The sequence below is a fragment of the Mixophyes fleayi genome, chromosome 2 (genome assembly GCF_038048845.1).
Source record: "Mixophyes fleayi isolate aMixFle1 chromosome 2, aMixFle1.hap1, whole genome shotgun sequence".
In the NCBI taxonomy this organism is placed as follows: domain Eukaryota; kingdom Metazoa; phylum Chordata; class Amphibia; order Anura; family Limnodynastidae; genus Mixophyes; species Mixophyes fleayi.
Window position 1 is genome coordinate 26,481,057 of NC_134403.1, and position 18,097 is coordinate 26,499,153.

General features: G+C 42.1%; 1 protein-coding gene across 2 annotated transcripts in view; it reads left to right on the plus strand.

The window, feature by feature from the left end:
• The window catches only part of LOC142140802 (N-acetylated-alpha-linked acidic dipeptidase 2-like), a 72,714-nt gene extending 60,705 nt beyond the window's left edge, over positions 1-12,009 (plus strand). Inside the window, exons 14-20 of one of the 2 annotated variants that reach the window (XR_012688567.1) lie at positions 18-109; positions 4,588-4,678; positions 6,135-6,399; positions 7,547-7,628; positions 7,966-8,058; positions 9,532-11,646; positions 11,723-12,009. Coding sequence is in view for 1 of the 2 variants with exons in the window: in XM_075198714.1 (XP_075054815.1) it covers positions 18-109; positions 4,588-4,678; positions 6,135-6,399; positions 7,547-7,628; positions 7,966-8,058; positions 9,532-9,718 (810 nt within the window). In the remaining variant the exon portion in view is untranslated. Of the gene's footprint in view, positions 1-17; positions 110-4,587; positions 4,679-6,134; positions 6,400-7,546; positions 7,629-7,965; positions 8,059-9,531 lie in introns of both variants that reach the window. The other variant, XM_075198714.1, reaches the window with a different exon arrangement.
• The last annotated feature ends 6,088 nt before the right edge of the window (positions 12,010-18,097 follow it).

The window sequence follows — 18,097 nt, forward strand, 5'->3', positions numbered from 1 at the left end:
TTGCTTGTCCTGTGCAGATAACCAGTCCGGATGAAGACTTTGAGGGTATGTCCTTGTATGAAAGTTGGCTTCAAAAAGACCCTTCTATACAAAAGAAAGATCTGCCAAGGTATTTTATTATTACTCTTATTAATAATATTATTTTTCTAGCTGCCAATGTATATATGCATTATAACACTTAAAAGGATTGGACAACCTGCTCCTCATTATGACCCCCTATTTTCTCAAAATGTACCACTATTACCTGAAGCCAAGAGCTGCCGGAAGCTGATTCGTTCTGAAGGTGCAGCACACGGCACGACCGAATCTGTACCGCTCCTCTTCTCCTTCTACCCTCTAGCCTCTAGTAGCTACCAGCTTGAGGTAGCTGGAAATTGTTCACCCCCTATAGTCATGGTCTGTAAAAACACTCGCACCTCTTCCAGCGTACCCTCCCTAATTCCCACTCTTCAGGAGAGAGTCTGTAAAAGAAAAAGGATGATCTTTAGGATTGTCCTTTGTGCTCTATAGTGTTATATTGCCATTTGCTGCCACTTTTGTCTCTGTGACAGTCGGCACTCGTCTGTGTGACGTGTATGTGACCAGGAGTAAATCACTACAAGACTGCCTAGTCTGTCTAAAACTGATTATAAAAGCCCCCAAAATTATAACTCGCACGTTGTGTTAATCAAAAACTGCCGCTACAAAGATTTGCTTTCAAAGATCCCAATTTGAGGATGTCTTCGAATACTCCCCTTAACTCAAAATACCATCACAACTTATATCCCACTAGAATTCACCTTAAATTAATCAGAGTTTATTAAGCCAAACAATCCCTCTATTTTAGTTATGTAGCATTTTAATAACCAAGCAGTCTAGCACATGAATTTATTACACAAAGGCAAATTTATTAAATTTAATTTAATATGGCAACATAGCCAGAATGATTACGGTATAAAAAATGAAATACCAAAATGGCACACAGTAACATAAAATTATACAGGCAAGTAAAAAACGAAAGAATCACTTATTGTCCTGATTTCTGTGCTGGAAAGAGCAGGAAGTTGGACATAACTTTAGTAACCAAGTGATCTCCATAGTATTAAAAGGGGTAATGTTCTTGTGAATTCATGCAGAAAGGCAGTGTATATGCTAATACATGGGAAAATTCACACCTGCGTGTGAATGACAGGATGCTCAAGAATAGCCAGAAATGTATACACAGGCCATAAGTTACCTTTCAAATATCACATAATCATAATTAATGAAATCTACAGAGTACAATTATACATACAGGTAGATAAGAAACATCACTATGAAATATTGATTATTTGTGTCATTATTCCATTTTATCATTTCCCAGTCAGGTAGACCTCTCTGTTTGATGTATTAGGTGTAGTTAATTTTCCTGTGCATAAATATGCACAGGGACTTGCTCAAATAGGAATGGTAAACTAAATTGCTTTGATGTGGGCATTTCTTATTTGACATGATAGAAATATATGAACGTCCATACTGAATTCAGAGCACATGATCAGATCTATCTGACGTAATCTGCTAACTGAAGAGATGTAATTCCACTAACTATAGCCCCCCTGCTATGAGACGGGACATAATCAACTGTATGGTCCCTGCCTATGGCAAGTGGCCAGCTGATATGTCTGCAAAACTAAATTAACCCCTTCATTCCCTGCCCACAGTGAGTTACAGCAATCCATCTTTTTTATCATTTTAACCCCTGATTGTGTCATACCTGCGACAGCCTCTTATGCGAATGAGTAAAAAGTTGGTGTGGTTCATTAATTCCACAATAAAACATCACTTTTATATGGTTTTCAACTCTACTTTAAAAATTAAGAAATTATACCTCGTAGAGACTAGAGAACTATAAAACGTCTACTTGAGACAGTGCAGAAAAGTATTCCTTTTTAAGGATTAAAAAAGAAACATAAAATGTTTTTATATACCAAATAAAGACTTAATAGAACAGTTTCAGATTTTTCCACTTTTATAAAAATATACCCAGAGGTGTCTTTAATGTCCCCCGCCCTGGTCGCACTATGTGTGGTGTTGACTTTATTTCTCGAATATACACCCTTATAACAAATCAGACACTGTAACTGCATGTGGGGTGGAGAGATTCAGGGGTTTGGAGTGTGATCGGTGGCAGGGAGATATTACTCCACTGGAAGGGTTGATTTGTCCGAATGATAATGGTTCTTGTGGAGTCGAGATTATGAAAATAGCAATGGTGTCTGCAGTCAGGACCGGTGCTAGGGTCCGTGGCGCCCTAGGCACATTTTCAAAATCGGGGCCTGCGACTCTCAGGGGGCCCAGATGGGAGGGGTGGACAAGAAGAAAAAAGAAAAAAAAAAATTGCGGCCCCTCCCCTGACTCACGGCACCCTCCCCTCGCGCAACTCGTGCGGGGGGGGGCAGGGTTGTTTTCCGCAAGTCGGGGGAGGGGCTGCCTCAGCTTAGCTACCTTACCAGGTCACTCTGACATCACAGGGTCAAGTGACAGCGGTCACATGGTACACAGTGTTAGGCGGGCTGCTGGAACTCTATGGTAGTCATTGTGAAGTAGCTGCAGCCTTTCTGTGTTCTTGGAGTCTCTTGTGTAGAAAAAGGTAAGAGGAAGGGGTACTGTGATGGAGAGCTAGTGTCTGTGAGATTGAAGCTGTAGTGTAAGAGGGGGGCATGTGTGAAGGTGCTGGGCACAGAGAGGGGGCATGTGTGAAGGTGCTGGGCACAGAGAGGGGGCATGTGTGAAGGTGCTGGGCACAGAGTGGGGGCATGTGTGAAGGTGCTGGGCAGAGAGGGGCCATTTGTGAATGCTCCCTCTCTGTGCCCAGCACCTTGCTCCCTGTGAATGCCCCCTCTCTCTGCCCAGCACCTTCACACATGCCCCCTCTCTGCCCCCTCTCTGCCCAGCACCTTCACACATGCCCCCTCTCTGTGCCCAGCACCTTCACACATGCCCCCTCTCTGTACCCAGCACCTTCACACATGCCCCCTCTCTGTGCAGAGTGGGGGCATGTGTGAATGCTCCCTCTCTGTGCCCAGCACCTTGCCCCCTGTGAATGCCCCCTCTCTGTGCCCAGCACCTTCACACATGCCCCCTCGCTGCCCCTCGCAGAGAGGGGGCATGTGTGAAGGTGCTGGGCACAGAGAGGGGGCATTGGTGAAGGTGCTGGGCACAGAGAGGGGGCATGTGTGAAGGTGCTGGGCACAGAGAGGGGGCATTATTAAAGGTGCGGGGCACAGAGAGGGGGCATGTATGAAGGTGCGGGGCACAGAGAGGGGGCATGTGTGAAGGTGCTGGGCACAGAGAGGGGGCATGTGTGAAGGTGCTGGGCACAGAGAGGGGGCATGTGTGAAGGTGCTGGGCACAGAGAGGGGGCATGTGTAAAGGTGAGGGGCACAGAAAGGGGGCATGTGTAAAGGTGCTGGGCACAGAGAGGGGGCATGTGTGAAGGTGCTGGGCACAGAGAGGGGGCATGTGTGAAGGTGCTGGGCACAGAGAGGGGGCATGTGTGAAGGTGCTGGGCACAGCGAGGGGGCATGTGTGAAGGTGCTGGGCACAGCGAGGGGGCATGTGTGAAGGTGCTGGGCACAGCGAGGGGGCATGTGTGAAGGTGCTGGGCACAGTGAGGGGGCATGTGTGAAGGTGCTGGGCACAGTGAGGGGGCATGTGTGAAGGTGCTGGGCAGAGAGGGGGCATGTGTGAAGGTGCTGGGCAGAGAGGGGGCATGTGTGAAGGTGCTGGGCAGAGAGGGGGCATGTGTGAAGGTGCTGGGCAGAGAGGGGCATGTGTGAAGGTGCCGGGCATAGAGAGGGCATGTGTGAAGGTGCTGGGCACAGAGAGGGGGCATGTGTGAAGGTGCTGGGCACAGAGAGGGGGCATGTGTGAAGGTGCTGGGCAGAGAGGGGCATGTGTGAAGGTGCTGGGCATAGAGAGGGCATGTGTGAAGGTGCTGGGCACAGAGAGGGGGCATGTGTGAAGGTGCTGGGCACGGAGAGGGGGCATGTGTGAAGGTGCTGGGCAGAGAGGGGCATGTGTGAAGGTGCTGGGCATAGAGAGGGCATGTGTGAAGGTGCTGGGCAGAAAGGGGGTATTTGTGAAGTCTGCTGGGCAGAGAGGGGACATGTCTGAATGTGCTGGGCAGAGAGGGCACAGTGTGATGAGAGGGACAATAATGAGGGGCCGCATGGTGATGCAGGAGGATCTGTGTGATGTGCGGCGGCACATAGCTTACCGTTCTACTTAACTATAGGAGTATATGCTATGCTAAAATATAGTGCTATGGATTGTTTCAGGGGGGGAGGGGGCTCCAAACCAATATCTTGCCTAGGGCCCCATGAAGTCTAAATCCGGCTCTGCTCAAGGGTCCAAACTTTTTCAAACACAAAATTTGTTATTATATAAAATGTACTTTGTATATTAAAGCAGGTTTGTCTTAAGTTTTAGTAATATAAAAATGCATATTTATTAAGTGAGTATGATGGTAATTGTGTTGATCTCTTGTTGTTCTTAACTAATCTACTGTGTCTAGTCTTTCTAATTCATTGTTCTGATTTTTTTTTTTAATACATGTTCATGCTGCAGAATAAATAAACTTGGATCCGGCAGCGATTTTGAGGCTTATTTCCAGCGCTTGGGAATTGCTTCTGGGAGAGCACGCTATACTAAAAACAGAGTGAGTGTGGTTGGACCCTGTTACGTTATGTGTTCTACGAATAATGCTGAATTTTCAGATTTCATCCATGCCAAAGATGAAAAAAGATCATATTGTTCATATACTATGTTTCAACAATACTTACAGCTTCTCTACTTCGTTTCTCTTGCTACATCAGATTTTCCAAAGCCACAGACTACTCTTCTCAGAATACACCCAACACCTCTCCACCTACGCATCACCCACGTATCAACAAGTCACAGTATCCTGTTATAAGACACAGATGACAGTTTTTCTGATTTGGAATCCCAATAAGTTGATACCTTCAGAACTATATTTCTGAAAAGCTTTAAAATTAAGTGTTACCTTATGATTAAAGGAGATATCCACATTTTTATATCCCATGCTTCTCAGTAGCACTTAAACAAAATCCTGAATTGATACCTGTAAGATAAGGGGCCCATCTTTAAACCTCAATTGTTAATTTAATAACTGCATCATTGAGCGGAAGATATTATTTCAGTTATTCTAAATTCTGTAAGAACCGCTCTATAAAGAGACAATTTTGGTCACCTTTCCCCCATCAATAATTCCTGCCTTCGGGCACCGGGTTTGAAAGTCCCAATGCGAAATTTTTGTCATAAGTACAAGAAGCCTGAAGGATAATTATTGAAGATCCTTGCCCTGACCTCTTGAGTATGTGATGATCTGATAGGTCTTTTTGATGAATGGAGAGTGAAGCAGCCTGGGATGTATGTGAGAGCGAAGTAGGGGAATGCCTTTAAATAATAACCACTAATAATGACCCCCCAGGCATTCCATTCCGTTTGTGGATAAATCTCAGTCTCAAGGCTAAAGGTTTGGTGTTTGAACAGCACTCTGTTCACTTTGTGCATTATTTGTTTCATCGTTCTACTTCAGTAATTATTTTATACTATAAAAAATGGTCTGAAATAGGACAAAATGATAACCCATATATTTATTGTATACAGATAGTAGTGTGGGTTGAGACCATAAAGAGCTATGACATTGGGAGATGGCACAGCAAAAAAAGATGCAAACAAGGATCAGAACGCCCCAATTTATGTGCAGCCATTTGTAACACGGCCGTATTAATCTAGGATCAGAACAGCATTTTGTTATCACCATTCCTCTCCTACATATTCATATCCCAGGTTTTGACGTGTGGAAGGTTAGAATAACGTGTAACCAATCAGTTCTTAGGAATGTCCACAGCAGCACAGATTATTTTAGGAGAGGAATATGCTGCTTTAGTACACTTGTGTGATTGTGTAACTGAGGAACGGATCAGTGATGTAAGAATGGTAATGGTAAGCCCCAGACTCCGAGTTGGAAGAAGGAGCAGGATTCTCCTATAGCACAGAGCAGTCATGTGCGGCTGTCTATATGAAGCAGAATGCATACGTCCAACTTTTTGCAGTGGTGCTCCCTCATTAAACAATATTTTCTATTTCAGAAAACTGACAAATACAGCAATTATCCGGTCTACCACACCGTGTACGAGACATTTGAGCTGGTGGAACGTTTCTACGACCCATTGTTCAAGAAACAGCTGGCAGTGGCTCAGTTGAGGGGGAGCTTGGTGTATGCGCTCGCTGACTCCGTTATTATACCATTTAATGCCCAGGATTATGGGGAGGAGCTGAAGAACTACGCCGATACTATTTCTAATTTGGCAGATAAACACCGGGAGGCAAAGGAAACCTATGAGGTGTCTTTTGGTGAGTACTCACAGTAGTGCAGACACATATTTAATAAACATTTAAGTACACACCAGTATTGCATACGATTCAGAACTAACCTGTGAATATCAACATTGTTTAAAGTCATTTCTCCCAAGATTGATACATCAGTGGGGATGTAGTCTCAATTCTATTAGCTCTTCTACATATACACAGTCTTCTGACTCCTGGGCGATGGACTAAAATTGGTTGCTTTGGTTTAACCACCATTGGCATAACTAACAGTGTAGCAGTTGCGAAATGTTCTGGCAGCTGATGCGGCCTATCATCATCATCTATTTATATAGCGCCACTAACTCTGCAGCGCTGTACAGAGAACTCACTCACATCAGTCCCTGCCCCATTGGAGCTTACAACATAAATCCCCTAACATACATACACACACACACACACACACACACACAGAACGAAAGAGACTAAGGGAAATTTAATAGCAGCCAATTAACCTACCAGTATGTTTTTGGAGTGTGGGAGGAAACTGGAGCACCCGGAGGAAACCCACGCAAACACGGGGAGAACATACAAACTCCACACAGATATGGTCAAGAATTGAACTCATGACACCAGGGCTGGGAGGCAGAAGTGCTAATCACTGAGCCACCGTGCTGGCCTATCAGAGCTCTACTTTTTCTACCAGTCCCCCACATTACTAGTTACGCTCCTGAATCAGACTTTTCATTTATTTATCTGATTGCATTAGCCATTTGCGCCTGTGGTAGTAAGGCCATATATACACTGGCGTTTAGTTGTTTCAATCGCCCGCTTTGTTCACCACAACCTGAAAACCTTTAAAAATATGGGTCACTGATACCACTAGCAAACTATCAGGATACAGTATGCTGATACTTTCCCCAAACGGTTTACATAGTGACTATACAAGGACATCATGTGATTGGAAAGGCGTTATTGTGTACTGACCCTGAATTAAATATTTTTAATTGAGTCCAAGCTGCATTCACGTGTCACACCGTGAATGCTGGGTTCCCTACCAGTATCCTAAATCACCCCGTGTTAAAACATCTATACCATGTTATGCTAATGAATATATCGTTTTTACAGAGTGTGTCATGCTATCCATGCTTTTCTTATCTTGTTTTTCTAACACATTCCATTTTGCTTTTTGTAGAATCGTTATTTTCTGCCATTGAGAATTTTACAAACGCTGCAATTGGCCTACACCAACGGATTAAAAATGTTGACCTGAATAAGTAAGTGATATAACGGATGACGTTTGTTGTTCTGTTGTTTGGTTGTGTCTGCAGTGGCTTGATGTTGGTTTAGGCCATCAGAATGCACTTGTACATGATTGTAGTAGTATATTGTAGAGTGTGTGGAATATTAGGTTTTCATTTTAATTTGGGTTACAGCTGCAAAAGTACACTTAATATTAAGTCGATTCAAAATCAATAACCTTATTGGTTGTGGCTTATCTTTTTATGCATCATGTAACCGCTCCTACCAAAGAGCCAGATTGTGGGTAGGTGATGTTGAACCCATGTATGGTCTGTGTAAACGTATGCTACCTGTGTTGTCTCCTCATTACAGTTCGCTCGCCGTCCGCATCCTAAATGACCAGTTGATGTTTGCCGAAAGAGCGCTCACTGATCCCTTGGGTCTACCCGGAAGGCCGTTTTACAGGTACATTCAACAGGAATGCCAGAATTCAGACTATATTAAACGGACTAACTTAATCACTTTGGTTTTTGTTTCCTCGTCTAATGTAGATATAAACAGATGAATGCATAGAACGTAATGTTGTAGTCTCTACACTGTGTTACTAACTGTAGCCAAGCTCTGTAGGCCGAGAGCAATTGTATGAATTGTGTGTGTGTCACCTGGGAAAATGTCTGATTGCTTCACTGTTACATGGAAACCAGATGCGTTTCGCCACTGTAGTAGTGGCAGCACATAGGCTTCCCCAGACAGGCCACCATTTCCACAACCACTACAATTACTGGATGCGCTGTTCCTATAACTGAAAGGAAGTGGAGGAAGCAGGGAAGAAATTGCCAGGGGGAGGGGTATATAAAATGTAAGAAAAGCCGTTATATGCATATAAACATAATATATAATACATGGTTTACTTTTTAAGTTTGTATGGAACAATAAACAGATTCATTTGAGTGTAAAAAAGGAATAATGAACATGTTACTTTCCCAACAAATCAGAAACCCAAATTGTAGTATTTTTTGCAGGTGAAAATACACAGTGCCAAGAACAATACTAAGACAATTACTAAGATCTACAATGTTATTTGCAAAACCAGCAACCCCTGTCCTGTCTCATTACAGCATAAAGGGAACTGGCCATAGAAAGGGTTTGGGTATGAAATGTCTACAGTCATAACTGCAGTATAAATCACTAGATGCTGGCTGAGGGCTTAAGTTCAAGCCGTGGAAAAATACCCATGTTATAAACATGATTGAATAGCTGTAAGAGTTAATTTGCGGCAGGAGCTCTTAGGAGCTAGCATTGCATCGCATATGATAAATAAAGATGCTGAATGAGGGTAGTGTAAAGGAGTTTTTATTTCAATTAAAAATACTTTTAACACTTGTGTGTGTTTTATTTCCTTTTTTCCTGGTGCCCTGGCTGGTTAAACTTAGTGTGGAGGGGGTGAACTGCATCTATTTTTTGGGCGGAGGGGACCCTGGTTTGGCATTATGGCAAGGGGACACCACGCTGTGGGATTCCCTGCTATATGTGCCACCAACCCAGGGTGGTGAAGCCTAGTACTGGTAATAGTAAAATCAGGGGGACCCCACGCTTTTTGGTTCTCTCCCAATTTTTTTTAGTACCAGCCTAGACTGGCAGCAGCTGGGGGTCATGCCGTTTAAAAAAAATAAATTCATGTATTGTCGTTTTAAATCTAGTGATTTATGTCTACATTTTGACTTGTCGATTTTTCAACCCTGTCAACATTTTACATGTCGACGTTATCACTGTTGACTTTAACTGTGTAGACATTGTGACTGTTGACATTTTGATGTAGACATTTTCACTGTCAACTCTTCAGCTACATCCCATAGAAAGACCTAACACCAGTTTAGTGTTATGATAACAAAATTCATCAACAAATCTTTACCCGCTGACTCTTATTTTGTTTTACAGACACGTCATCTTTGCTCCAAGCAGCCACAATAAATACGCAGGAGAATCCTTTCCTGGGATTTACGACGCTTTATTTGACATTGAAAACAAAGCAGATCAGCGCAAGGCTTGGGATGAAGTGAAAAGACAAATTGCAATTGCGACATTTACTGTGCAGGCTGCGTCAGAGACCTTACAAGAAGTTTAGTGGCAAGTTAGTTGGCAGGATAGGTGGCAGTAAAAATACAGCCGTAGCACGTAAACCACCTACATGTGTAAATGCAATAGAGACTGACAATTTAGTAATGCAAAACTTGACAAAAGTTGAAATGACTGATTTTTTTTTTTTAAATGTTCTACACCCGTAGATTGTACTAAACTTGTAAATGTTACTTTAATACTTTCCTTTAACTATATATTGTTCATGCCAAAGATTTCTCATAGATACACACGCTAGGGTCAAACTAGGAAAGATGGCACAAGTTCATCCTTCAAGCATTTTGTGGTCTGCACCACCAGTATTCCTGAGCATGCAGCCTAGGATCTAGTGCTACATAAATATTTGGGCATTTAGTATCAGTTATGGTTAGTAGTGGATTGATATGCTGTAGCAATGTGGAAATGCTATTACTTTTTCACTGTATTACTTGGGGAGGGGTGGTTAGAAGTACATTACATACCTGCCAACAAAAACTGAGCGTCACTGAATTTAAGCCCCAAATAATACAGTGAAAAAATAAGTGTATACATATTTACATACATATTTCTTGAAGTCGATGTGCGGAAAGCAGGAAAAATGGACAAGCGTAAGGATCTAAGCAACTTTGACAAGGGCCAAATTATGAGGGCTAGACTACTGGGTCAGAGCATCTCCAAAACGGTGTTCCTGGTATGCACTGGTTAGGTCCTACCAAAAGTGGTCCAAGGAAGGACAACCTGTGAACCGAGGACAGTGTCATGGGCACCCAAGGCTCATATATGCACATAGTGAGTGAAGGCCATCCCGTCTGGTCCAATCCCACAGAAGAACTGCTGTAGCCCAAATTGCTGAAACAGTTAATGCTGGCTATGATAGGAAGCTGTCATAACAAACAGTGCATCGTATCTTGCTGCGTATGGGGCTGCATAGTCGCAGATTAGTCAGAGTGCCCATGTTGACGTGACGCCTGTCAACTGCCAAAAGTGCCTACAATGGGCATGTGAACACCAGAACTGGACCATGGAGCAATGAAAGAAGATGGTCTGGTCTGATGAATCACATTTTCTTTTACATCATGTGGACGACCGGGTGCATGTGCATTGTTTACCTGTGGAAGAGATGGCACCAGGAAGCACTATGGGATGAAGGCGAGCTGGCAGAGACAGTGTGATGCTCTGCTGGGAAACCTTGTGTCCTGACATTCATGTGAATATTACTTTGACACTTACCACTTACAAATAAAGAAGTGGAAGTTACTCAATCAAATTATAGGCTATAGCAGGTGCTTGTCTAGACAAAATAACTATTCCCTCATGGTAATGTCCTCCATCAGTAGGGTAATGCATCCTGCCACACTGCAAAAATTGTTCAGGAATGGTTTGAAGAAGATGACAGAGTACAAGGTGTTCTCAATCCCAACAAGCATCTTTGGGATATGCTGCAAGAACAAGTCAGAGCCATGGAGCCAAAACTTGCAACTTACTTGATTTAAAGGATCTGTTGCTACCATCTTGGTGCCAGATACCATAGGACTTTGGCTCTCCAGGTGTTGTGAAACTGCAAGTCCCAGCATGCCCTGTCAGCTATAGTCTGGCTTTCACCTGGCAATGTATGCTGGGGCTTGTAACACTTGCAGAGCCACAGGTTGACCAGGCCGGCTCTAGGGCAGTGTTTCCAAAAACCAGTCCACATGGATCCCTAACAGTACAGGTGTATTAACTTCTGAATGACATTTGATGGTACAAATTATATCGCTTGTGACCTGGAAAATCTGCACTGTTGGGGGTCCCTGAGGACTGGGTTTGGGGTAACTCTGCTCTAGGGGTTAGAGCCGTTTTGGTGGCACAATATTAAGGAGATGGTTGTAATGTTGTGGCTGGTCGGGGTATGTATACATTTATTTTTCTATTCTCTCATAGAGCAGCCTATTGTTTGAAGTTAGTCTGCTTATCCCTGCAGTGTCGGTAGAACAGCAGTTGTTACAATAGACCAGCACTTCAAGAAAAAGAAAAGCCTGATCAAAGACAGGAAGTACTAGGTGGTCCAATGATGTATAAATATTCATCTCAACATAATTAATGATGGAAACACACTGGTTTTTATTAGGTGTAATATATAATGATAGTTTCTCTATAATGAATATGTAAACAATGTATTAATGGTACACAGACAGCAGTTATGTGCTGCAGATGGATTTATCAAATGACTTGTTCAACAAGGTGGCCCTTATAATGACTAAGGGACATGTTTCTATGCAGTATTGGTTTCTTTTATAAAGATATTAAACGCACATTCTTTGACTTACTTGAGTCTGATCACACACACTAATATATATATCTCCAATATTGTATTTACCTTTAAATGAGGGCATCATGTTCTTTTTTTATGGTCATTTTACAAGTTTATAGGAAGAATTTTTTGCCTAAGAACACAGCCATGAATAAAGTATGGTACCAAAACATCATCCAAGAGTAACCTATCACAACCATCCAAGATCAGTCTGGTGATGAACAATGCCTTTTCCAGCATGAAGGAGCATCTTGCCATAAGGCAAAAGTGATAACTAAGTGGCTCGGGGATGAAAACCTTGAAACTTTGGGTCCATGGCCAGAAAACTCCCCAGACCTTAATCCCATTGAGAACTTGTGGTCAATCCTCAAGAGCCAGGTGGAGAAACAAAAACCCACAAATTCTGACAAACTCCAAGCATTGATTAGGCGGCAATCAGCCAGTATGTGGCCCAGAACTTGATTGACAGCATGTCAAGGCAAATTGCAGAGGTCTTCAAAATAAAGGTCAACAATGCAAATGTTGACTCTGCATAAACTTAATGTAATTATCAATAAAAACCTTTGACACATATGAAATGCTTGCAATCTTACTTCAGTATACCATAGCAACATCTGACAAGAAGGTCTAAAAACACTGAAGCTGCAAACTGTGTGAAAAACAATAGTTATGTCATTCTCAATTACAGTGATGGCCAAAGGTTTTAGCAAGTACCTTGTCTTCTGTGCCTTGCGCACTTCAATCTAGCCTATTTATTGGCTATCTAAGCTGCGCGAGTGATAGACGACTACTTAATATACAGATAACAGTGCACCCTCGTCATAAGACCCCCCCAACATTCTTCATTATAAAGAGTGTTGTACAAACAACACCTAAACGAGTCACTGACGGGACTGTCGATCTGCATGGTGGGGGCACATCAGCAGGATGCACCTCGATCAAACACAGACAGGAAAGATTGTTGCTTTTGATTGGTCCTCCCACTTACAACCCTACTCTGCTACCATTAAACATTGGTTGAAGAGAGAAAATTTGACGGTTGTTTATTACAGAACTGGCCAATCTCCAGGAAAACTAGCTACATCCTAGCCTGTGGGAAGGGGAGGTGTAGCTTAAGCAGCGCACATTCAATATACAGTCATTAAGAGCTCTATAAAATGTATTTACTCCTTGTCACATTTTATTTTCTTTCATCATGGAATCCAAATAGATTTGTTTGGGATTACATAAGTATTCACCACTTTTTTGTCTAGATACACCCAAATGACCCCTGATGACTTCTGAAGACAACGGAACAATCTATTGACTATAGTCCATCTGTCTGCAGGTAAAGAGGTTCAATTGGATTTCAAAATAAAGACACCTGTCTGTGAGAAGTCCAATAGTTGGTTAATGCATTTCCAAAGAGCTTTCTCAGATCTGAGCAAAGTTTATTGAAAACACCAAACCAGGGGAAGGATAAGATGACAAATAGATTTAATATCCCCAGGAACATTGTCAAGTCCATCATAAATGTAACCTATGTTTTAGGAAGTAGTGCAAGACCCTCATACCAAGTCCCATGGCTCTTGTATGTGATCTGAAGTTGGCAACATCCACTGTATGCAAAGTTGTGAATGGCTTATGAGCAAGACCATGGTGTTTTGATTGAACCAGATACCAAGAAGAGTCCTGCTCTGTGCACTAGTATTAATTACACTGAATGGAGTCCTGCAGGCTCCTGTTTCCACCACTCTTCCTCTGAATATCCTTGCATAGAGAAAGTACAGGTGTACTGTGCTCCTATGAAAAACTACATCTGACTTATTTGCAATATAGTCCGTCATTGGATGCCAATTCCAGTGTACATGCCTGCAAATAAGACACAGACCGGATTAGAGGAAAAACTGGACTGATCAATGTTACCCCATAAGACACAGCAATGTTGCTGCATGGTGGGAGCCTCTGAGGCCTTGAAACATGCTCTCATCTCCCCTATTCTCAAGAAACCCTCCCTTGACCCATAGTCTCTCTCCAACCATCACCCCGTATATTTGCGCCCCTGTGCTTATTCTCAAACGACTTGTCTTCAATCATCTGACCCACTTTCTCTCTTCATGACCCTCTCCAGTCTGGCTTACATCCCCTTCACTCACCTGAAACTGACCACATTACAGTAACATACGATAATCTACGATGTGATCATACGATGTGATCTCAGCTAAGTCCAAAGGTCACTTCTCCCTTCTTGTACTCAGCAACCTCTCTGCTGCTTCTGACAGTCGATCATGCTCTTCTCTTTTACTACCTAGGTCTTTGCAAAACGGTTCTCTCCTGGTTGCCTCCTACCTCTCTGGCCACTCCTTTAGTGTGTCTGCTTCAGACTCTTCCTCCCTCCTCTTCTTATTGGAGTCGCCCAAGTCTCTGTCCTTGGCCCTCTGCTCTTCTCTCTATACCAGCTCTCTATGCAAACTTATTCAATCCAATACCACATCTACGCTCTTGCCCCACAAATTTATCTCCCCTGACCTCTCTTCCCTCCTTCCTATCCCAAGCATCCAGCTGTCTCTGCTATATATCACAACGCTTTCTCAAACACATCATACTCAAATCCAAGCTCATCATCTTTGCTCCTGCCCAAGTTGCTATCCCTCCCAATACTTCCCTCTACATTAATATAACTCTCACTTCTGTCACCAAAGCCCGTTGCCTTAGAAGTCACCCTCAACGCTGCCCTCTCCTTTATCCATCATATCCAGTCCCTCACCAAATTCTGCCATTTCCTCTTCCATAACATCACTAAAGTCCGTTCCTTGCGCTCAGGAGGCAACCAAAATCCTGGTCCATTCGCTCATTTCTCATCTCAACTACAGCAACCTCCTTCTCACTGGCCTTCCAGAATCATCTTTCTGACCTTCAATCAATCCAGAATGCTGCGGCTAGGCTCATCTGCCATTGCTCCTTTTCCTCTACTCCTCTGTGTAAATCCCTCATTTACAAAGCCCTTACTAACACTTCTCCCCCATATATCTGACCTTGTCTCAAGGTTCATACCTACCCGGCCACTCAGCTCTACCTCTGACGGCTTCAATTCACTTCCCTTTACCTGCTCCCATGCTCGCCTCCAAGATTTCTGCCATGCTGCCTCCCATCATTCAATCTCCCTACCACACCTAACTCAACACTCCCCCAAACTACAATCCTTCAAACGTTCACTCAAAGCTCACCTATCCTACCACCCCCTGACCTTCTTATCCATCACCTCCTCTTCTTTTACCCACCATCTCCATTCTATCTCAGTTGGTCCTACCGTCTCACCACCCCTCCCTCTAGAATGTAAGCTCCTACAGGCAGTGTACTCTGTACTGTCCGACACCCTTCTATGTCCTGTCATGTCTTTTGCTACATTCTTTGCAAGTCTCCACTACTCACACTCATCTGTTCTAGTGTATCACCTCATCTATTTGTAATTTGCTTCTGTATCCAGCACCACTGAATCTGTGGCGGCTTACAAGTAAATATATAGCATGATTTTAGAGAGTGATGAGCAACCAGATTCACGTCAGGGGCCACAGCGGTGGTCCTCTAGCCTTCAAAAGGGCCACACATCACCCTTAATCTGAGTAATAAGTTAAAATATATTTAAACAAAGAAAGAGTCGCCAATCGGTAGTAACATATCAGCAAGCATTTTAAACAAGTGTTACACACTATAACAAACACATTTGACAATAAAGCAGGCGGGTGAAGGCTCGGAGGGCTGCATGCCAACTTATTGCCCATCGCCTTTATAGAGGGGTGTTGTGCTGTACTAATGATATCCATATACATTAAGTTCTTCATGAACCCAATTCTGGGGCATGGGCTTTAAAAAGAAAATATCAGGAAGTTGCTGGATCCGAACACTATAAAACACAAAATCTTTTTAAAATTTTTTATGTTTCCTCAAATATTCTTTTATATGTTGATTACTATAAAGAGTATTTCCTCCTAAAAACAAAACTACTATTTACAACTAAAATAAATCAAAAATCTAAAAAAAACAAAAAAACCCGAACAAACTTGTCATAAAAAGCTTCAAAGCTATAAAGCATAAACTTCAGACATTTGTGCCCCGTAGACAAAGCAATAACATTCCAATTAAATTATTTTCCAGACAGATTGTATTTTGTGACATTTTTTGTGCTTTAAGAGAGAAATTTAGATCGCCGATTGCAGATATATTTTCCACTATAATATTTTATTAAAGTCCAAAAGTAAAATAGTCTTACTTAATAGTATGCAATACAAAATCCTAAGGTTTACTGGAAAAATAAAAATGAACGATTGCATATCTACCGCATTAAAAAAAAAAAGCATACAGTACATTTTATGTACTAAAGTGGAAAAAAGAGCAGCTATTTCAAACTTTAAGACAAAGTGCACCAAAGTCATTTCAAAGCCCATGTACATGGAAATAAAGACTGTTATTATAAACTGAGACTATTACTAATAGCAGAATTCATGCAAAGAACATGGGGTGTTTGTAAGTGGCTTTATAAAGATTTATAATTCTAAACTCAGAGCATAATCCATTTAAACAGTGCACAAAAAGAAATATTCATCACATTTAAAGCCTGTACGTAGATTAAGACATGACTCTGTATTTTTAAAAATGAAAATTGTATTTTAGGAATATAGAGTCGGAAGACAAGAAAATAACGCAGTGAAATAGAGATGACATACAATGGTGTTATTCCTGCTCTATCAATATTATATATTTAGATTCTTCCTGCAACAGCATATACAATATTCAAACAGGCATAATCTATAGACTAATAGATAACAAAGGTTTAAATAGGCATTCTGCAGCAATACATAAGCAGTCAATGGTTCACATATGAAACTTTATGAATGTCAACATTTGAACATAGGATGTACATTCTATACAGAACATGTGACTCAAACATAGCGCTATAAACACAAAATGTTAAAATAAAAATGCAGAAGTGATGCTAAAATGTGTAAAAACTCCTGCAAATATTACCAGCATACAAAGTGAGATCCAAAGTCATCAATGTACAATAACAAAAAAAATCAACCCCCTACTGCAACCCAAGTTACCTCAAGTGCCACTTTAGTCTTAATTTCAAGAATTAAAAAACGGCCCCAGAATCTCCATGCCCAAAAATGCCAGTCATTTGCGCAAAAGTTCCACCACATGCCATAAAATGCTCCACACATGCCTTCAGATCCACCATGTACTCCAAAACTCCTCCACATGCCTCTCAGAGCTCCTCACTAACTAATCTAGTGACTTTAGTAAAAGATACTTACCTTTGGTCCGGAGCCCGCAGAGGGAAAGCACACAATGCAGAATGCACTGCACTAACTACTCCTCCTCTTCTGATTGGATGTGCTGCATGACCTACCAAAAGGGTGTGCAGAGGTCACATGACACAGAAGCCACTCTGACGGTAGATTGTGTCATTGCCTGCTTATAAAGCAGAGAACAAGTCAGAGCACAGAGCTGGGGGCCCCAGGGGACATCTCACTGGGACGACTGCTACCCACCCACCAATATCCTACTGTAACTCACAATGCTTATTTTCCCATAATGCAAACTCCTGATGAGTCCAGATTAACAATGTAAGTGAGGTTTGGATCATTTTTTTCTTCCTTATTTGCCATCCATAAGGAACAAGTGTGGGGTGGATCTTGTGGCCCGAAACATCTTCACAGCACATACGCGTCCTGGTTTTGCATTTCAAAATCACTATTACCCTAGAAATAGGCGTTAAGAAAATGTAATCCTAGTCAAAATGGCTACATATGAACCGTATGTTGAAATGAAAAATACAACAGCATGAAAAATATAAATGGTGAAAGACTACACGAATACATTAATGTATTTCACAGACAGTCCATTATGAAAGAAGCACTATACTTCATGGGATTGTACTACATGGGAAGGGAGTAATTAAATTACATATAAAGGTGATAGAAAATGAATAATGGGAGGAAGGGCGAGACTGGTTGAACATATATTGATTACGATATAGCAGTACAGGTGCTGGGGGAAAATAAATTATATTACATACATACATACGTAACGGATAATGTCAGAAAGTTGTCTAAAGTT